This window comes from Macrobrachium rosenbergii, chromosome 26 (genome assembly GCF_040412425.1).
Source record: "Macrobrachium rosenbergii isolate ZJJX-2024 chromosome 26, ASM4041242v1, whole genome shotgun sequence".
Classification (NCBI taxonomy): domain Eukaryota; kingdom Metazoa; phylum Arthropoda; class Malacostraca; order Decapoda; family Palaemonidae; genus Macrobrachium; species Macrobrachium rosenbergii.
This window is the reverse complement of record NC_089766.1, coordinates 11203243-11226007: the sequence shown is the minus strand read 5'-3', so window position 1 is coordinate 11226007 and position 22765 is coordinate 11203243. Positions and strand designations below refer to the sequence as shown.

At 34.2% G+C, this 22765-nt stretch overlaps 2 protein-coding genes across 6 annotated transcripts in view; one reads left to right on the top strand and one right to left on the bottom strand.

The window, feature by feature from the left end:
• LOC136853027 (meiotic recombination protein SPO11) overlaps positions 1 to 22765 on the top strand; it is a 366970-nt gene that overhangs the window by 334860 nt on the left and 9345 nt on the right. The window lies entirely within an intron of this gene.
• LOC136853026 (BRISC and BRCA1-A complex member 2-like) lies at positions 10587 to 22724 on the bottom strand. Of its 2 annotated transcripts, none has more exons than XM_067128203.1 (9): positions 22591 to 22724; positions 18642 to 18766; positions 17951 to 18177; positions 17607 to 17696; positions 17374 to 17460; positions 17056 to 17193; positions 15982 to 16182; positions 14410 to 14538; positions 10587 to 14109 (listed from the first exon to the last, which is right to left on the bottom strand). In XM_067128203.1, the coding sequence occupies exons 2-9, from the start codon at positions 18742 to 18744 to the stop codon at positions 13924 to 13926; spliced, it is 1161 nt and encodes a 386-aa protein (XP_066984304.1). In that variant the 5' UTR covers positions 18745 to 18766; positions 22591 to 22724; the 3' UTR covers positions 10587 to 13923. The 2 variants fall into 2 exon arrangements, with proteins under 2 accessions (XP_066984304.1, XP_066984305.1); XM_067128204.1 differs by lacking the exon at positions 22591 to 22724 and adding an exon at positions 22215 to 22472.

The window sequence follows — 22765 nt, the reverse complement described above, 5'->3', positions numbered from 1 at the left end:
AATTGACACGCATTAGCATTTTGATAGTTCCATCATCATCTGCAATTGCACCTTTCCAGCCCCTCCCCCCCTCCCCCCAAACCCCGAAATGCTCCGACGGTCCGCATTTCATTTCTGTCTCGCCGCTCCGGAGCATTTTGTATGCCGGGGTGACGCGTTGGCTCTTTTGCGAAAATGTTTTCCGGACTCTCTGAAATGAAGGGAGTTTTCAGGGAGCGGGTGTGTCTGGTCGAAGTGGGGCGTTTTGTACAGAATTGGAAATTGTTATACTTTCTATTGTTTACGAGAGATAGATTAGGATTCTCTCTCTCTCTCTCTCTCTCTCTCTCTCTCTCTCTCTCTTATATTTGCATTGAATTAAGAAGTAAATGTTTGTGCATATACTTCTGAATTCAAGAGCAAAATAAGAGAGAGAGAGAGAGAGAAGAAGAGAGAGAGAAAGAAGAAAGAAGAAAGAGAAGAAGAGAAGAGAGAGAGAGAGAATTATTCTAATCTGGCTTTCATAAACATTAGAAAGTATAATTTTCAACAAAAGTATTTTTTCTGAGCAAGGCATAACCAAGAGATCACACAAACATTATATATGTAAATGACAGCAAGAGAATTGACTCGTAAATTTTCTGTTTGAAAATAATTCAGCTGACAGGTCAGCTGTCTGTCGAAAAACAGGTCTTGTAAATAATACAGTTGCCCTCTTCTCATATAGGAGGTTTGCTCCACCTAGTGTTTAACTATCTGCATGTTCATGAGCTGTTTGTCACACTAGCTATGTATATATTGGGAATTTCTGCTTATATTTTTTAGTTCCCTTGAAGGTTTCTTAGTAGGAGGACGCCGCAAGGAAATATACCCTTTGTTTCTTCCTTCTTGTACTCTGCATTTAAACATCACACGCATATATATATATATATATATATATATATATATATATATATATATATATAAATATATATATATATATATATATATATATATATATATATATATATATAAATATATATATAAATATATATATATATATATATATATATATATATATATATATATATATATATATATATATATATATATATATATATATATAATGGAAGCAGAGCAGACAAACAACAGGTAAATTGGAGTAACGGAAAGGCGTTCTTTTTCTTTATCCATTTATTATTACGCCGACGTTTCGTATCTCTTGATACATTTTCCAGGATGAAAAAGCGATGAACTTAAACAGTAATTGTGTATAAACACTAATAAGTATACACATTACATACTTAACACCATGTTAAAGGACAATTTTAAAAAAAGGACAATCTTAAAAACACTTAAAAGATATTTAAAAAAGAACAAAATAGCAAAAGAAGGCCAGGGCCAGTACGAAAAGCAAAAGACACCTACCCACACCGGCGTAATAATAATTGGATAAAGAAAAATGCATATATATATATATATATAGAGAGAGAGAGAGAGAGAGAGAGAATTTTAAAATTAGATTAATCTTATCAACATAGAGGACCAAGTCTCAAAATAGCAATGATTACGGAAAGACCCATCTAGAAATGATCCATCCAGTGACCAAGCAATTTTGTGAGAGCCTGCTTCAACTGGCATAGCAACTGCCATTGTTGCTAAGCTGGTAGATCTTCGTTTCCTCATCATTGCATTCGGGACTAAGCAGCTATTTTCGAGTCTTTGCATTTAAAGTCATTAAAATAAATTAGGGAAAAAGAGAAAGGGAACTTATTCATGTCGGGTTCCGTTCTCTGTCGATTTCTTTCAACCTGGCTGTTTTCACGGCGCGTTCTTTGTGATTATATATCTTTTTTTTATCCCCATTTCCGGAAAGTTAGGTGAGAGTATATTGCCTTTTCAAGGGCTGTTGGGTCTCAGAGCGAATATGAACTCGATTGTCAATAAAACTTGAAAAAACTTTCAGTTTTCGGCGGATGTTTTGCCTTTATGAGTAGTAAATGTCCCAGATTTTATTGAGTTTGCGTGTGTGTTTGGTATTGTATACACAATCACACATACACACACACACACACACGCACGCACATCTAGACAAGAAGATTGTAAGGTACGTGGTAAAGTTTGTGTGTTGGTGACACTGATTGTATTTGGAAAGACTGTTGCGGCAGTTTCTGTATAATTCAGTGTTTGAAAAAGTGAAAAAAAGTGGGATTTGGTTGGCGGAGAATGAGGTGAAGAAATTGCAGGAGTTGTGCGCGCACCATGAGAGATAATTCTCTATGAAGTCATGGTTATTTAGGTATTCATTTATTTACGTCTTTCATTCATTCCTGTCAGTCTTGAGAAGATTATATAGCACGTATTTCCTTTATCTATACTACTGAAATTAATTTATGTAAGCTTTTACGTAGCTTAGCCTCAGGTGATGACTCAGTCATTACTATTCTTTATGTTTCATAAACAATTATTGAAATTCTAATTCGTGCTGCAGCAAAATCAGAATGGAATCATGAGAGAGAGAGAGAGAGAGAGAGAGAGAGAGAGAGAGAGAGAGAGAGAGCTTACTACCATTTTTCATATTCTAGACAAAGAGGGTGTGTGTGTGTGTGTGTGTGTGTGTGCAAGCATTTTATCACATTTCCATATCAGAGTGAGAGAGAGAATAAACCCTCCCTATACCAGTGGAAGCCAATATGCCTTTTATTGGTCTGGTCTGGAAAAAACCATAGCACTCTTGGACAGGGCACATTACCGAATTTCATTGAAGTGGTTGATTCACATGCCTCATTAAACCTTCCTTGACTCATTATTCATATGGGCCTTATTAGTGGATTTTGCTTGCCAAATATGAAGTATCTGTCTTGTTTAGTTCAAAAGTTATGTCCAGAGTCAAATTCCTGTTGGACCTTTGACCTGTATGCATGACCTTGACCTCTTTCTACATAATGGCCCCCAGTAGTGGATTTAACATGCCAAATATGAAGTCTTTATCGTGTGCAGTACAAACGTTATGTTATGGCCAAAGTCACGTTCCTGTTTGACCTTTGACCTCTACTTATGACCTTGACATCTCTGTCATGCATCACCAACAATTCTTTTTGAAAAGCTGCATGTGTCAGCACATCTTTCATAACACCCATTCAACCCTTTCTAGGTGTTCTGTATTATATACAGTACACCCTTTTCACCATCTTATCGTCCTCACTTTATATATGGTACAGAGAATATGTGAAATCAGGGATTTCACAAAATCCCCAGGGAATTTGTGAAATAAGCAACTCGCTTAGGAACATTTGATCCCCGAGGTCTAGTACTAAACATGGCGAAACAGTGATTCATCTACACTGTTTTGCGTTGTTTAGAACTATCCCCTGGGGGTTAAATGTATTTTGCCATGTTTAGTACTTGTCCCTTGGGGTTTAAATGTATTTTCCCATGTTTAGTACTAACCCCTGGGTGATTAAATGTCCCTTTGCATTTGATCCCCAGGGGCTCAAATGTCCTAAACATTTGATCCCCCAGAAAAACATGGCATTTGATCCCCCAGGGGCTAGTTCTAAACTCGGCGAAACGGTGTAGATGAATCATTGTTTCACTGTGTTTAGCTCTAGCCTCCGTGACTCATATGTCCCTAAGCGAGTTGCTCATTTCACAAGTTCCCTAGGAATTTCGTGAAATCCCTGATTTCACATATTCCCTGCAACGTATATAAAAAAGTTTGTGTGTGTGTGTGTGTGTGTGTGTCTGTGGTTTTTCTGTTTGTTTGTGTGTTTGTGCGTGCGCACGTTTGTAAATGAACGAGTCCCTCGGGAAATGAAAGTTCCTTCTCACTTCGGAGGCTGAAAACTCGACCTGGCCATAAGGCGGGTCTTTGTAATGCTCCTGGTGAATAGATAATGACTTTTCGTAACTTTTCTCCGCCAGTGCGGAATGCCTTTTCTTAATTCTCTCTCTCTCTCTCTCTCTCTCTCTCTCTCTCTCTCTCTCTCTCTCTCTCTCTCTCTCTCTCTTATAGGAAGAAGTGAGGAAGAGCTGAAGGTGTCTTCTCCTAATTTATCAACTTCTGTGTTCTAGGAAGTATGTCTTAATAACATTCTCTGTCATATTGTCGTTAGACTTTTTTTCTTCGATTTATTACGGCCGTTGTTTGAGAACTGATTTTCATTGCGACTGTTTGAGGACTCTCTTGTATGTATATTGGGGTGTGATGATGTTTGTAATAAGTTTTCATTTTATTCATTCACTCTGCCCGTCTGTTTCTCTAATGTAATTTTTTATGAATCTCAGACATTTATTTCTTATATTCTCTGTACTTTTGTTTTTTACAGGAATACAAAAGTTTCATGCATTGTCTAGGTGCATAATTTTCTTGTTTTTCTTAATATTTTTTTTGGTGATTTTTTCAGCAAACTAAGGTATATGTGCCAGTTGAATGTAACAGACTTCCAACTCCTTATACATAAACAATATGGATACATGCTCTCTCGCTTACTCTGTAACTGAATATCCAGTGTACATAATGATAAATGTAATATCTTTGCCTGTCTGTCTTATTTAGTAACTAAATGCTTTGTCGTTGTCATAAAACCATTTCTCTCTCTCTCTCTCTCTCTCTCTCTCTCTCTCTCTCTCTCTCTCTCTCTCTCTCACACACAGTTCGCAACTGAATAAGCAGTGTAAAAAAATTCATCTCATATTCATATAATAAAAAATTTTGTCTCCTTTCGCTTTCTCTCTCTCTCTCACACACACACACACACACACACACACACACACACACACACACACACACACACACACACACACACACACACACACACACACACACTCTCTCTCGTTTTTATGCAATAAAATATTTTGGTCTCTCTCTCTCTCTCTCTCTCTCTCTCTCTCTCTCTCTCTCTCTCTCACACACACACACACACACACACACACACACACACACACACACACACACACACACACACACACACACAGACTGTAAAGGAAAAGAGAATTTGCAACGAGCATATTTATAAAAGTTTCCGGCCATTATTGTTGGCGAACTTTTTCTTCTCCTCTGGGAGTTCCATGTTCATTTTCACTTAAATGAAACCTCGGGTGGTGGTGGCGACGCCTCGTGCCTCGCACTACCATGAATATTTTCTTCTGATTTTTTTTTTCTGTTTTCTTGGCTTTTTATTAAAAATAGCAAGTCAAGTTTAATATAAAAAAAATTACGTTGATGCTTATGGAAAATTTTGCTGATGTGGGTTATGTTCAGTTGAATTAAGGAAAACTTTAAGTGTTAAGAGTGTTTTCTTTTTATTTATAGAAGTAAAAATTGCAAGGGTTCTACAGTCACAAAAACACATTTGAGAGTGACTTTAATATCACCCAAAGAAAGTCAAGTTATATGAAAGCCATCAACAAATGTACGAATGATGACCTTGAATAACCTTTTGAAGGTCAAGGCATACACCAGACTACGGCAGCACATATGAAAAAATGATCGCTGGGAGACGTTCATTATGTCATTTCTTATACCAGAGCCATTAATACGTATTTCAAACATGACATGATCTTTAGTAGGTCACAAAATATTAAGCATTAAACTTGAAGTTCAATTGAACTGAAGAACTCAAATGCATTAGTTCCAGTTTTCAACAAATATTTTAGAGTGAAGTCACAAGCCCCATGCCCTTCTGTAACCTAGCCACAACTCACCACAGTGAAATAATTGCCAGGGGTAATTCTTGCATTGCTCCACCTCATGAAAGAATGGAACCCTGGTCCCTCTCTCACTATTATGTCCCTCACCTTGCTCTTCCACCAATAGTGCACCCCCGTAATGCATAAATCAGCCAGCTGTTACTCACCACATTCCCCTTACTAATTACACCCTTTCCAAACGCATTTCCAAAAGACTCCCCATTCTCATTCACTTCAAAAAATCTCTGTCACCTACTTCTGCATTTAAATCACCTAGCACAATCACTGTTTCATATTCTCCGCACACAGCTGAGCACAAACTTATACTGCCAAAAACACCCTCTTTCACCCTATCTTTTCTATTTTTTGGGTCATACACACTAACTTCTCCTGCCACACTCAAAGATACACAGCCTCTAGACTAAAGGTTTGTTGATATGTCTGCAGTGACTACTATAATACTAATCTGTCTGCAAGTTGAGAACATAATACTTAACAAGTAAAAAATGCGCCAAAGTTTCTTCAGCGCAATCGTGTTTTCTGTACAGCCACTACAGCATATAATCAAGACCACCAAAAATAGATCAATCTTTTGGTGGTCTCGGTATAATGCTGCATGAGCCAGTGTTGGCCTATCCCATATTCCAGAAGCATGATCATGGCTAACTTAAACCTTAAATAAAATAAAAACCACTGAGGCTAGAGGGCTGCAATTTGCTATGTTTGATGATTGGAGGGTGGATGATCAACATAGCAATTTACAGCCCTCTAGCCTCAGTAGTTTTTAAGACCTGAATGCAGACAGAAAAAGTGCGGACAGAAAAAAGTGCAGACAGAATAAAGTGCAACAGACAGACAGAGCCGACACAATAGTTTTCCTTTATAGAAAACTTGAAATTGCAAAGTAGATTTTATCTTATTGAACAAACACCTACAAGATTACAACAAGGTATATGTCATTTTTCCTCCATTCACAATAACAAATTCTTTGCAAGGTCCTGGTTATCTAACAACTTTTTTATATAAAATACCTCAATGTAGCCCTTTTAACCTTTAATACTTTAAACTATAATCAGTAAAAAACTTTTGTATAAACTGTTCATAAAGAATAAACAAATCCTCCCATTATTATACTTCAGGAGTATTGAAAACAGATAGTCCATATTACTGTTTATTGTGACAAAAGAGACAATAATATTACATGCACATCTTTGGTCCTCTGTTGTAACTGTCTTCTAATTGTCACTGAGGAAATACCTGTATAGACAAATTTAAAGATGCATTCATGACAAAATAAGCCTCGTCTACTTCGCATAGCATTTTTTTCGTTTTGAAAAACTAGGGATAGCATCATTAAGAACCAATCTCCAAGTAAAAATGAGTAGAAATTGTTAGTTTCCATGCTGGAAACCAACTCCAACACTCAGAATTTTCATCTTGGAAATCATTTCTCACTGCCAAATACCCTCTAATAACCACATCTTCTCTGCAGTGTGGTGTAGATGGACAATGCAAAACTTTTATTAAATAGCAAAGGTACTGATAGGCCTCCTAAGAGAAAAACCACACAAAAACAAACCACTCACACCAGGGAAGTACAAAAGCTCTTACAAAGAAATAAGTGCATTGCTGCATCATTACCTCTGTCAATATGGATTATTGTCAACACTTCGGAAAATTAATACAACTTGTAAATGAAGCAACATTATTTTGAGAATCATTGTTCCTTGTAACCTGATTGTCTATAAGCCATTCTTGTAATAAAGTGCAACAGCTATCAAAAATAGTTTCATGAATATTAGATAAAAGTAAAACTCCCACTAAAAACCCATTTTCATTGTAACTTTAATGTACTGAAAATATTTATCACATCACAAGAAGAAATATTAATTTTGATTATCGTTATTACAGTACAGGTTACTTGTCTTGATCTGGGTATTAAAAATAGTACTGGTTCTCATCTTTAACGCTCATGCTTTCACCACTGAATGAGATGCTTATACTCTTTCACAGTCATTTACAACAAGTTTTGATTTTATAATTAAAATGCACTGATACAAAAGTACACTAGTGTCATGGAGGTGCTTTTATCATTTTAATTACAAAGAGAGACTCCCAAAATTAAAATCATCTTTAATTGCACAATAATTCTTTATAAAAGTGATATACCAAACAGTCTCGTCCTCTCACATCAAAATGACAAAGTTTTCAGCATTCGCTCTCAATAGTTTATTAAAGGAAAACATTGTCATCTGCACAACATATTTGCTTGCAAAAACTCCTGTCTTCTTTTATATAAAAAAACTTTTCAGCAGAAGGAGCCAAATGTCTGAATGAAAGTGTGAGTTTAGATTCATAGATTTACATATTTTTTCAAGATTTCTATATGACAGATAATGCATATTTTGTGACCAAGTAGGCTATAGGTTTCATTTATATTTTTTAACAATACATGGCTTACATTTAAAACTCATTTTCAGATTTGCTGTTTCATTAAGGAAGCAATCTAAATTCAAGCTGATTAAAAAAACAAAGAAGCAGTGTCCTGAGTGACTAGCTTACAAATCTACAGGACCTTGTTTTAAGTGCTTCCCAGAGTAATAATCTTGTTTAGAGATGTGCTTTATTCCATTTTATATAATTTGATGTGAAAGAACAACTAGGTTAAGTGCAGTTTAGGTATTGTATAACACTGGACAATATTATACTGTAATATAAATAATGTGCAAAAGTAGTATACAAAATGTTGGTGCTTGTGCATGAATGATCATCCTGAGATAACATGAGTAGTATTAGTGCTTACACTTACATTGAAATTGACCCAAACAATTATTGCATAATACTGTAATGTGTAGATATAGTATGCATTATGGACAAATCTTGTGAGTGTGTGGATTACATTAGTTCAGCTTCACTTTGAATAAGGATTTCCTGGTATTCCTTTAGTTTGTTATGAGTCACAATTACAACAGTATTCCTTGTACTCACATCAATCAGAAATCATATCTGAACAGAATTGACTAAAAATGAACTCATCCCAAATTTTTCATATTTGTAAGTATCTTTAACGATCTAAAGGTTTAAATACTATTTTTTTTATTTAAATACCATTTTTTCTATTAAACTATCTTGCGTTCTTCCTATATTCAATGGTTTAACTGCCAAAGTAACTTTTACATTTGCTTGAATAAACACTACTGTACATAGACTCATTTACCATAAAAAGTTATATGCAAATTATTCTAATCATCACCTTGATTAAATGTTAACACAAATGCATACATAAGCAAGTGGTTAATGTGCCTTATGCTGCTTTTTCTCTATAATTATAGTAACATCTGCACCTAAACCCTCTATAGTTCCTGACGGCAACTTCACTTTTCACTCCTGAGATATAGTTATAGGTATAGTCCCCCAGTAAGAGCTACTAATCATCTTAATATCAATCCTAGTCATACTGTAACTTATTGAAAAGCACCAGGCAATTTTTTAATGACAATTTTAAAGTATCTGAACATCCTTTCATTAATGTTTACACTGTAGAACATTTTTAATGAAATGGGAACTGAAAACATTCCATTGATATACATTGTATGACAGACATACAATGTGCATACATATAATTGTTGAAATGTACATTATTAAAAAAAAATGCTGAGAAATATAAAAACTGTGAAAGCTGAAAACTGGAGTCAGATTACTTAAATGAAGAATTGTGTTTTAATGAGACAGGTGATTTTAGGAACTTACTACGTTTGGTGCAAGGGAAAAAGCGAAAGAGAAGACGGAAGGAATGAATGAAAGAGAGGTCACACTCAATAGGAAAAAATTCAACAGCCCCTTAAAAGATGAAAGATTATGGTAACTAGGAAATATAGAGGCAGGGAAAAAATCAATAAAGCTGTACCATAGCTTTCATAAATGTTTGAAATAAATTTACAGGACAAAAATCCCACTTTTCAAGACTAGGATTTCAATACTTTTTGGTCCTTAGGTAGTATACAACCTTCTGTATATGGCCCTAAGGGTTACTGGTCCTTCCCACCTACCTGTCCAATGTCTTTAGCTGTACCATAAATAAATCCTTTGGGCACGTCCCTATGACAGTCTAGAATTTGACTTGGTGTTCTCAGTAAACTACAGTAATACATAGTAACAAGATATTTTCGAGACACAATGAAAAAGAAAACTTAAGATCTTAATTCACAATTTATGAAAGGATAACAGTTTACCATATTAATAGTTTCACATGGAGAATTGATGCATAAATTGAACATACCATCTACAAAATTCATCTCAACATACAGTCTCTCAATGAATGAAATACCTAAGGTAGGAAACACTGAAAAATTTGGTAGTAATTTAAACAACACTTGCTGACTGCCAGTCCAAATATTGTGACAGACATTGGAAACAAAACAGCCCAACAATATTTCATAGAAAGTAATATATGTACTGTAGTATCATTCATATGCCCTCATAGTAGCAAAAGAAATGGGTACAAAGGGAAAAGGAACTTTCAGTTATACTTAAAGAGTTGAATACTAAACATTTACCAACAGATAAGAGGTAAAGCTACAACAAGTAACAAATATATATTGTTCGCAAAATAACAAATTACTCAGTAGAAAACAACTTTTCCAACATATAGACTAAGAAACAGAGTACAGTACAATGTTAATCACTATTATACTGTACTAATTAGTATAGATCTAAATACTGTACATATAAAATATATATATATATATATATGTAAGACTGTAGATAAGATAATCAAATAGGATGCATTACTAAACAGGTAGACTTGCTGAATATTGACCGAATAATAACACGTCATCTTTCTCTTACCAAAAATTTCATTTATATGGCTGCCTGAGTATCCAAACTTTTTTATAAATGTAGATTTGTGTACAAACCAATTTTTATATTTTCATCAATTTGCTTATTCCATTTATTCACTTTATTTTTATATACACTGTTTGTCTTTTAAGTTTTTAGGCAGCCATACATATGAAAGTCTCTTTAAGGTTTACATGCAATTCCACATATGATTCTTGCATGTATAATCCATACTTAACAGATGCATGCAAATATAAATGAATGATTGCTGATTACTTGTCAAAGTTAGTGTCTTGCTCACTGCTATAATTTTAGTGTCCAGTTTATTTCAGTAGTTCTATGGAAACTGATTACATCAGCTGCCAGAAAATTTGCAACTAAAGTCTAGATGTCTTTCAGAAACTTCAAGGACATCTAAGTATTTTTAGGTCTTCGCTCTTTATACAATATTTATTTACAGTGTACAGTAGTTGAATACAGGAAAATAGGATGTATAGACTTAAGTTCTTTTCTTGGTAATGTACATTTTGAGTTGAGCTTAATTAACAATTTTAACAAAATTTCAACAAAAACAGTCATGGTGAATACAATGGCATATTTAATCATCTTTACATGATATTCATTATCACTATTAACAAAATTAATAATCTTGAGAAGCATAAATTATATCACCTTAACCACCTTGTATTAATTGATTCCATTGCTGTACTACAAAAACCCATCATATGATAAGAATTCCAAAAACTGTTGTCTTATACCATATGGTTTTTGATAAATACCTTATTCCTTTCTATGGAAGGTTGACATTAAGCTTAGAAAAGATTAGCTCTTATACTTCTAAAATCAAAAAGGAGATTGTAATACTACTGGAAGCATCTTTATTTACTACCATCAGTCCTCTTTCATTCTATCAAGGTTACATAGATTTTACAAAAGATTTTCAGTATTGTCATCCAGAAATAGTAGCAGTGCTTTATACACTTTTCATCATTTCATTATGGTAAAATGATTATCTAACAATGAGACTTAATGGCCAAGCCCAGAGCATTTTCCAAGGATTTAAAGATGTCCATGAACCTTTTACATTTGAAAATTCCCATATTATACAATCCAAAAATGACTAAAGAGATTACTAACATTTACCTACTTTCAATATACATGGTCACAAGTGGACGTGAAAATGTTTCTTTTTCATTTTTCCATCATTGCTCTACTAATTTTTCATATGGATTTAGTGCACATTGAAATGTTTGGATATCTTGAGAATTTCTCTTTCCATCATTCCCTGAGGGTATGGACAAACATCTCTCATCATTACTATCATAACAAAATTTAACCAGATGGGTAAGTTACAGTTCTACATTCCTATATGGCTCTCCTCAAGGATTCACACTTGAATAGAGGTAAAAATAAGGAAAGCCATAATTAAACGAGTTGGACAAGTTGGTGAAAAGAGACCAGAGGGAAGGAATTAAAAATTAAACACAGACAGCAATGCAGTTGGAGCCAAAGAGAGGCTGCAAACAGTCTTTAGTACTGCATATACAGTCCAGTCTAGCCTATCTAATAGGGGTGTCCTACAACAAATTGCTAACAATTTGATCAATTCCCATTAAGGCAACTATATTCTAAAAAAATAATCTGCTTGACCAAGATATAGCAGTGCATAGCTATCTAAATATTAGGTGACAATATGACATTTCAGTGAAACATTTTAAAAAAGTGTATGCGTTTAAGCTCGGACACAATCGTAAGCAATAAAGGAGATAAGTTTGTGATGTTACTATAATACCCTGTTAACTGAGCACAGCAGCGAATTCTTGTTGAACTACATAATTTTTGTTAATGTCGAGATGGAATTTGATATATCAGTCTGGTAAAAATGATGGCACCAATAGACTTCTCTTTTAGTGATGTAAAACAACTTAGAAAGATTTGAAGACTAAAAATATTGGTGTTAATTATTTTGCATGAAAAGGGTCTGTACGACTGATTAAAATGTACCCTTTGTATTATTTTCAGGTTATTAACCAATCCATATTTACATTATCCTCAGTATTTCGCTATACCAGAACTGTGCTTATATAATGATTATATTTACTTCCCAATGAGTTCCATATGCCTGTCACCATGAACACATCTTACTGGTGTTTGGGTTGCATATCAGTGATCCCCATAATGTATTAAGTATGCAAGTCATTTCCCAAATGTGGTCCTGGAAAACATTATTACTTGATTGAATTTTGGTTTGCCTCCCAATGTAATGTATTAACACCATTTAAACAAGCCTTAAACTTACTTAAATTTATTTACATTGTTTGAATCAACAATAAACAAACAATCTGTATCCTTTTGCACTTAGAGAAATCCAAACTGTTTTCATCAAACCAAGTTTCATGTAATTTTGTTCCACACAATGCAATGCAAAACAGATGTTTGGAGGATTGCATCAGTAAAAAGAATTGCCATAATTAAGGAACTCTTGAAATTGTACATTTTGCAATGTAATAAATTATATCAAACAAGAAAAAATACAGTACAATGTGACTTTGGGTATTCAGTTCCAACATTTGTTACATTATATGTCATGAAATATAGTATTTGTATGTTACATTTTATTCTTCAGTTTTAAAAGCAATAACATTATTCATGTAAATACTTGAAGGGGACAAATGTTTCTTTTACTTGAACAGATGTCAAGTATTTCATTTTCTTTTAAACAAAAATTAACATATTACTGTACTTGTAAGTAATTCAACAGCTACCGTGGTATTAAAAACATGATAAATGTAATTACTTGTTTCATACGATAAAAAACATAACATGTGGCTTTTATCAGCAATGCTACTTTGGTTGTAGTGCCTGATAAGCATTACTTTTAAGTCATTCTATAAATCGATGTGCAACCTGCTAAATATAATTCCTAACTTAAAATGAGCTGGTAAAAGTACTGTAATACAACCAAATGGATATTCATTAAGTACCAGAAAAAAAAATATTCATACAATACAGCATAAGCACATAAAAAATCTTTGACGCAATACTATTGCTATTTGAATAAAAACATTGTCTTTCTATTAAGGCAGTTGAAAATTCTATCCCCAGATTACATCTTATTACAGTGTATAAGGATCATGCACAGCCTCACATAAATTCTTTTATAAACTACTGATATGTATCAAAACTAATCATACATCATTACAGCCGACTATCTCGTAAGATCGTGTGAAAATGGTTAAAGTAAACAACCAAATAAAAAAAATACCTACAAGAGTAGAAAAGTGATACAAAGAATTTACAAAGACAACTATAAGACTCCACAGTACATTTACATTTGTTGTAACAATACGGAAAGGCAGCTGTTGATTCTCTTACCTTGACATGGCTTTTTCTTGATCACAATGAAAACTAGGAAGGTTAAGGAGGAATCTCCTATCAGGAGAAATTTCTGATGGATGTCGTTTGAAAAGAACTAATTTTAGAGAGGACACCCTGTTTCATCTTCACGACCATTTCTTCTGTGTTCCACTGGGAGTTAAAAGGCAAGTCCTTCAGCTCCATTGTGAAAGGACCTCTTGCATTGTGATGGTATAAGGATTGTAAGACCACTTTGGGGGCTTGCTGCAATTTCAAAATCAAAAACATTATGTAATGAAATGTTACCGTAGTGAGGTTGGGTCATGTTAGTGAAAGGTCACTCAGTAATTTTGATCATACTGATATAGAAAGATTAAATAGTTCAAATCTATGGGATACAGATAAAAATGTCTTATTTTCATTAAAGACTAAAAAGGTTTGCGATACAGAAAATTTTATTAACATACATAACATCTGATGCTGTATAATTTGAACTGTGGTAATAACAGATTGCCAGAACTCAAATGAAGAGAACGTTACAACTAGAGAATACCATTACTGTACCTGAGGGAAAAAGGCATCCAGGGTGACAAAGATTAGAAAATGAAAATCATTCAGTTCACACAGCAGAATGATCTTTGTGAACTTTTTAGCATCGTATTCTATCACAGCACAGCCAAACTGGCACAGCACCTGCAATAACAAGACTGATGAGTGAAACTGATCCTACTTAATTTTCATGTAATATGTTTAACCTTTCATCCATTTTCATCCATACAGCAACAACAGTTCAAGTGGTAAAATAATCTCTTGTATTAAAGGCGTGATCACTCTTTCTAAAATCTTGAATATAGTACTGAAAAATTCTCACTCATGCTTTTCCTATGCAAACACAAATCGCTTGAGCCATTGTAACTTGTTAGTAGCAAATTCCAGGTCAAAAGAGATAAATAGCTTCTAAGTCATTCAAATTACTTCTTCAGCATATCAAAAAAAAGATGGAGTCTAATGTGATTTACAGTGGTATCCCCCTTTAATGCTAATTTGTCTGACAATACAGTACTTAATTGCTCACATAAGTGCTTTACAATACTTTTTATCTCTTGTTTTCTCTTATCCCACACAAGGGCTAAACCAAGTACAGCATGGAAATGGAATCAAATAACATGGATATCTAATATCAGAGGCTTAAAACAATCAGTGCTTCCATCCAAAAAGGTAAACATTCATTTTTCCACGCTAGCAGGAAGAAGACAAACCTCTAACAGTCTACCCTGTCAATGGGAAACCAAATGACCGAACATTATTTTGCTATATTTTTCTTATCTACAACCAATTAAAAAGCAGTTCAAATGTACGTTCTGTACAATGCATATAAATAAAATTTTACAAGGTACAAACCATTAAAAATTTAAAACTAAAGTTTTCTTACATTTTGGACTAAAAATTCCGACGACATGACTTTTGCCAACCAAAATCATAACCCTTGGTTGGAGATAGTGAAACAAGTGCAACCTACATTCATAATATTATGGAAAGTTGAATTAGGATAGTAGAGTAATTCACCATTATTAAATTAATTTATCTTGATGGGTATTTGGAGCCAGAAAATCTAAACTAATGTTTATATTAAACCTTTTTGCAGTACATGCATTGTTGTTATTATTAATAGTTTAACCTAAACACTGAGCTAACTTATTTAACTCTCACAGTGCTGGCCTAAGGAATTTGTCAGCTATCCCATTAATGCAGTATTTTACTAAAACTTCTTAGCAGCATCCCTTCAGCCCCAGCTGCATTGTTTTCTGCCTTCTACTTTTCATTTGTTCCCTTTGGTCACCTTTCACCTAGCAGTCCATCCTCTTCGACTTCACCTTACTAAACTTTCAATTCTCATTAAAGATCAAATCCTTCAAGCTAGTGAGTCCTATGACAGTCTATCATTGTGACTGAGTAGGCTTCTTAAACTAACTTATAACAATAAAAATAACAAACAAAAACACATAAAATATGAAGCTTTACAATACTGACTTATATTCCTTGAATTCTCTTTCCTTTGACAGTAAAATTCCCTCATCAAGTAAGTACATTAATGATTAACTCCATGAATGAAAAGGAAACAGACATGTGCCGTACCTGAGCAATGAACTGCTTTCTTGTTTCAAAGCAGAGTATAAATCGTTTGACCCTCTGTTCTAACAACTCCAAAATTCGTTCCACATAATCAACCAGACAGGTGCCAGGTGGCACTGTTGGGAGAATCATAGACTTTGCTCCACCAATGAGTTGCTCGACGCGAGGGGAGAGGTGTAGTTTGGGGACAAACACACCTTCAGTCTGTAGAACAAGGAAGAATTAAAGTTGTATATGAAGTTCTCTGTTTGAGCTTCTTTACTTATCTTTGTTAATTACACAAAATATTAATAAAGGATCAAAAAAGGACCAAAATACTAGTGTAAGTACTGGTACATACGAGTATGTACCGAAACTACATCTGCCTTTAAACTTCCGCCAACAAAACATGTATACAGTTCAATATCTTGACTGTATAAGAATGCCTAGAGGCAAAGTGAAATGTATTACAGTAAATTAGCCAAACATTTTCAGAAGATTGTATTACTATACTAGCCAAACATTTTTTGAAAGATTATTAGTTAAGTAAATTATATTCAGTCACTTTCCTCTTGATATTTTTCCTCTATGTACCAGATACCAATGAACTTTCCCACTTAGGATATTAGGATTGTACTGTATAAAATTAGACAGTTAGGTGTTAGATACAGTAACACATGCAAATACACACAAATCATAACAGCATTATAACCTTTAGAATATAACTGATAAACTTGATACCATTAGGCTGAAGACAATATACACCTATATAACTCAAGCATACATATGTGTATACAGTAACAAAAGCACCAATCTGTAAAACCAGCTTCCAGAACCTGTCTTCAAGAACATTAGGTTACAGGTTTTGCTTAGACATTTTAAATATTAGATGGCAATTAAACTTTAACTTAAAATAGCCAATAAACTGCCAAATTCAAATATATTTTTCCCTTATTACCTTATAATTTACAACAATGCAAGATCAAGGGGCGACAATAATTAAACAATCTTGGGAGTCACACTGCATTGTCAAAGAGCTAAATGTTTCATTACAACAGGCAAGTAAAAATTTAGTTATAAACTGTATAGTATACTCACAGACTGAAAAATAACTTGGAGCAAACTGGAAGTCTGACCAGGATTTGAATCAATGAGAACAGGGGGAACATCTTGAAGGCTTAATGGTAAACGCACCAGCAGCGATGAAGAGCTACCACTCATATTACTGACCACAACCTGCAAGAGTTATTCATTTCAGTTTCAGAAAAATTTAACAACATTAACTCAAAGCAATTTCAGGAGTCAGGGAATGAGTCCTAAATAACTTTATAGTTGAATGCTAAATGGTAACAACAAACTTCACTCCTGAAATTAGTATAAAATCAAATTTTGCAAGGAAATTTAACAATCACTGACCTCTATGTCTCCTTCACCTATATTCAGGGTTTTCAAAAGAGACTGGTACTCAAATTGTAACACATCATTATGTTCCAGTTTCTCCAACTGAAACAGAAAAGGTACCATTACAAATTACACAAGCTCATTTGATCAAAGATATACAATATTTTCAAGGGTAGAGAATTTTTTAAATAGCTACATACCAAAATTTCAAAACCAGATCAAGCTAAAGCTTCCATCACTTTTAATACCTGATATTTTTTGTACAACTGCAAGAGCTGGTGAAGTAGTTGAGCAATCAAATCCTCCTCTGTGCAGTTCCAATTATTTAAAGCTGGCACCTGCAATAAACATTCAGATTTTTGCTCCAATTAAACAGTCAGCAAAATCAACTCCAATTAAACAGTCAGCAAAATCAACAGATAATGAAATCTATGAAACAGATTCAGCGAAAATCCTTGTCTCACTAAAACTGACATTTCAATGAAGTCATCTTAAATCAAATTACTGTATTATATCACTGTTTAATCACCACAATATAAAATCTGTACAAAAAAATACTAGACTTAAAAACATAGAAGAAGCATTTCATCACCTGTTCTTCAAGGTCTTTGGCTGAGAGAGACGACATGAAAGAAAGATCATTGAAAGATATTTCAGGTGGGGTCCATGGCTCCTTGAGGTAAAACAGCAGGTACACAGTGAAGGTGGCTCCAGCAAAAGGAATCTTGACATTTATTTCACTGTCGTGTCTCTGTTCAATTGACACCAACTGATTTTCTGGTACTCCAGTGATTTCAGCAAGATCACTGCACAGACCACCTGAAACACAGATATTGTACAATGTACATAATGGTAACAAATGCTCATCACATAATGATATATTAGAAACACTAAACTGATGTGCTGTACCATAATTTACATAGACTACTTGGAAATATTTTCATACCTTTCATAAAACTAAGCAAACAGTAATTACAGTGGTCCTTTTGGTATTAAAAGTTTGCAAAAGCAAAGACTTAAGAATCATACTTTGCATAACATTATATACTGTATATTAATCCTGAGTATTATTAAAAAAAAACCTTTCTGATCACAAAACAGTACTCCAAATTCACCTTCACTTAACAGACCAAGTACAAAGGTACAAATCATAGCACAGAGTTACTGATTACAACGCTTACTACACTTCCTATTAATATTCTGTCATGACAAAACTGGATAGCTCCAGTTGCTATTTGTGATGCAACAATTCATTGACTTCTGTACCCGAATTTTAAACTCACCTGACAATCCATTCTTTTTCACATACTCTATCTGACGTGTGAATTGTTTCAAAGCACTATCTTGTTCAATCTTTAAGCATTTCTCCATCACGGCTTCCTTCATGAAAAAGGCTTGTTGTGTTAATCTAAAAGTACAAGCATTTCATGAATTATACACCTGATAAAATTTAACATTTTTTTAGAGTAAATAAAATGGGCATTCATTAAGTCTGATACAAGTAACATGCTGCATTGCACATACAGTATACAGTACTGTACATTATTTCGTCAAAAATCATAAGAAAACCTTACTTTTAATGCTCTGGGTGCATTGAAAACGATAAACTGCATTATTATTGAGTTTTACATAAAAAAACCTTTTAATTATTCTGCCATTTTTATTCAACCTCACGTCAAACATGAATATATTTGAAAAGCGTCGTAACAAGCACTACTGTACATTATTATAGATATGAATCTTTTAACATTTTTATTCAACCTCACCAAACATTCAAGCACTATACATATAATTACAGTTCCTGAAAAAAAACTTACTAATTTTAAAACTACTGTACCTTTCTTCCATTTTGGGAATGTTTGTGAGTGATGCAGCCTCATGCCAAATGATTACAGTAAAATTTTTTTTGGTTAAATATTTTAGATGTCAGTACATTTTAAAAGTAGTGGTAGACAACTACTTTATCATTTTCTTTTTCTGTCAGCTTGCATGCAAACAATTAAGTTTCTCTTGCATAAAACACGTAGAAATAACTCTTTATATGTTTCACTGTTGTACACACACAAACACACACTGATTACTGTTCTACCAAAGCATGAAACATGTCTATTAAAATGAATCAAGCTAATGGGACATATGCAGAACAGTTTAAAATATGTGAACTTTTAGCAGCTGTTACAAGTTAATTTATACATATGAGATGCCTCATACTTTAATTAGTATTAGTAAGATTTTTATCTAACGCAGAGCTTTGACTACATAAGTGAAAAGTAATTTTAAACCACAATCCAAATATATACAAAAGTTATACTGAATTAGAAAATCCTAATTTATTTTGTGAATTTTCAAACACTAAGCAGACACACTACTGAAGAGCATAGCAACCATCTCTCTCTACTCAACATTCCATGACAAGTCTCTCTCTCTCTCTCTCTCTCTCTCTCTCTCTCTCTCTCTCTCTCTCTCTCTCTCTCTCTCTCTCTCTCTCTCTCTCTCTCTCTGATTGAATGTTGACTGTAATTTTGACAGATAATTGTTCTCGGTTTTATTATTTTAACAGTACAATACTTTTTCATATTTTGTGTTGCTTTTTGTGGTGTAATTTTTAAAATTTTCCTGCTTCCTTACTAAACATACACTATGAGAAGTCAGTTTACAACATCTAGCATGTCATGTAAGGTTTGGTTTTGTTATTGGCAAAATAATTTAGTTTTGGTGTTTCTTGAAAAGAGTTTCACATCATCATGCATGTTATAGCATACTCTTGAACATTATTAACACTGGTATATGTACAGACTGCACTTATTATCCTATGTTGCACATGCTTACAAATATTAAATTGGAGGAGGGCTTAACTAAGAGCCTAACTCTTCCATAAAGATATGGTTAACTGTGCTTTCAATCAGTCATCACTGGGACTGTCTTGTATGTAGCCTTGCTTAGTGAAAGGCTAGGGTGGGCTCACCAGACCTGGGAGTCTTCATGACTACTTTCTATCAGGCCCCCATCCACCTGTTTAATGCTGGCTGCTCTGGTGTAAGATAAAATGTTGAATGACCACTGACTTATCTGCAGGTGAAATGCATAGTGATATCCACTCTGAATATTGTCCAGTCCCATAGCTTCACATTGCATCCATCAATGACAATGTCTTATGTCCATATTTAGGGTACTGTGCAGCATGTCAGTAGTTTGCCAATTTGAACTCTTCAAACAAATGAGATTCAAGCTTGTCACATTGTCTGTATATATCTTATCCACTGTGCTATCATACACATGGTTACTAATATTAAAGCTAATACAGTAACTATACTTCCAAGAATACCAGCAATGACATTTGTGATGAAGTAAGGAGGCTTCCTGCAGTGGTAAATAAGCCTACTCCCTTAAGAGAAAACTTGACATTCTTCATATACAGTATTAATATATCTAATTCTTGGCAGCATGGGTCTCACATAAGTAAAATAAGAGGTATACTGTATAGATGCCTTAGCCAAGGTTTACCCATATCATCTTTCATATTAATATGTACAACCAAAGTCGGCAAATTTGATGAAAACATCAAGAAAATGTATGCCCAAATTATCAATGTTTATTTGATAAATTTTTGTGTGAACAATGTGGGAATGACAGAGAAGTGGTGATTGTACTGAAAAAAGATAGAATATAAATGTTGTTCAGCATGTCCTAAAAGTCAAAACAGGGACCTTCCTTATATACAGATTTAGCACATTCCAGGGAAGTGTGATTTTTGGGTGAGATCACATTTTTACTGAGTTTAGCAGACAGCTCATCATTTGTCCTTGAAAGATCCCCTAGGTAATTCTAAGATATTCACCATGTCATTCTCATCCACCAAAAAAAATCAGTTAATGATTAGTCATGATTTGAGTTGAGGAATTTTCAAATCAATCATAGTTTTGGAGTTCATTGTGGGTTGTGACCCAGGTTTTGCACATTTATTAGACAATGGCATCATTCTGACTAACCTCTCATCCATTCAAATACAAGTCACTGAGATGGCGAGAACTATCTGAAGACTACCAGGATTTGTGACAAATTTGCTCCTTGCAGTTGTCTGTACAAAATATAGCCTAATTTTACATACTACTGTGCTACTTACATTAAACTGAATTACTCTGCTAGTTCTATTAAGTAAGAATTGATAAGTTCTGTTATTTTAATGTTTTAGGCTAATTCATGTATCCTACAAGGTGATGCTACCAGTGCTTGTGATAAAAACTCACAAATACACAGGTCAAGAGAAGTAAAGATGATTAGCCTAGGCAAGCTAGGTTAGGTTAAGCTAGATAAACATTGCCTGTTCATGCTACCAAAGTTGTGATAGTGCAGTCTGGGGGGGGGATGGAATTGTTACTTCAAAGAATCTGATAAATAATGTCTTTAGATCAAACATGATCATAACATAGCCAGGTAATGTGAGATTTATAGTGAAAATGGGTCTTATAACCATCATTTATACAGTAGTAGTTAAGATGTGTCCTCCTACCTCGTCATTTGCTAGTAAAATTGTATATATTTGCTACAGTTTGGGGGGTGATATTAAAAATCTGGGCACATTGGCTGTTTTACCTATTTAACATTGAAAAACTCGTCCAGACCCCAGCCATTTGAATGGCCCATTTGATTTGCATAGTCCAGTGTTTGTTTAACCCCTTCTGCTCCCTTCGGAATAATTGGCTAGCCCCGATTTTGGTATAGCACCTTTTGTAAAGACAGATAAACCTCGACCTACAAAGCCAAAGCCTAGGCTATTACAAGGTCGCCCAGGCTGTGATAACCTATTCAAAGCAGGAAATGAAGTAAAACAAAGAAAATGGCCACAGAAAACTTACCTTAGGCTATTTGCAAGAAGCAATGAAATGACCAGACTAAAAATATGCTGCGATTTTTACAAACGTCTGGACAAAGGGCAGGGCTAACTTAGCCTCTTCAGTAGGCCCAGCGTGACCAACAAGGCGACATTACCGAAAATTCTGCCAGATAAGAACTTGCACTAAGTTTTAATTGGATAAAAACAATTTTATCCTGTGAAAATTGCAACAGGTTAACCTCATTTCTTTGCGGATTGGCGCAGGCTAAGATTAAGGAAATGATCGTGAGTCATCTCAGTCTGGCCAAATTTACTTGCGTATGTTGGCCCAAATGAGCTTAAATATATATAGATCTTGAATTAACATGGGTAAATATGTAATACACAGTCATAGTTACCATCAAATACCAGTTGAACGACGACCAGATGCCACGATAAAAAGATTTCTAAATAATTGAAGCACCACAATTTTTGTTTGTTTTGATTTAGATAAATTGGGTGCGTTCGCTGGCGGAATAATACTGAAAGGCAACCAAAATTGAATTATTATATTTGAGTAATTCACTTATTTAC

Coding starts and splice junctions, on each gene's coding strand:
- LOC136853026 (XM_067128203.1), bottom strand. CDS start 18,744: ATGAAGGAAGCCGTGATGGAGAAATGCTTAAAGATTGAACAAGATAGT. Junction 18,178..18,641: donor GAAAAAGAATGGATTGTCAG/GTGAGTTTAAAA, acceptor TCTGTGTTTCAG/GTGGTCTGTGCAGTGATCTT. Junction 14,539..15,981: donor GAAAGCAGTTCATTGCTCAG/GTACGGCACATG, acceptor TTGTTATTGCAG/GTGCTGTGCCAGTTTGGCTG.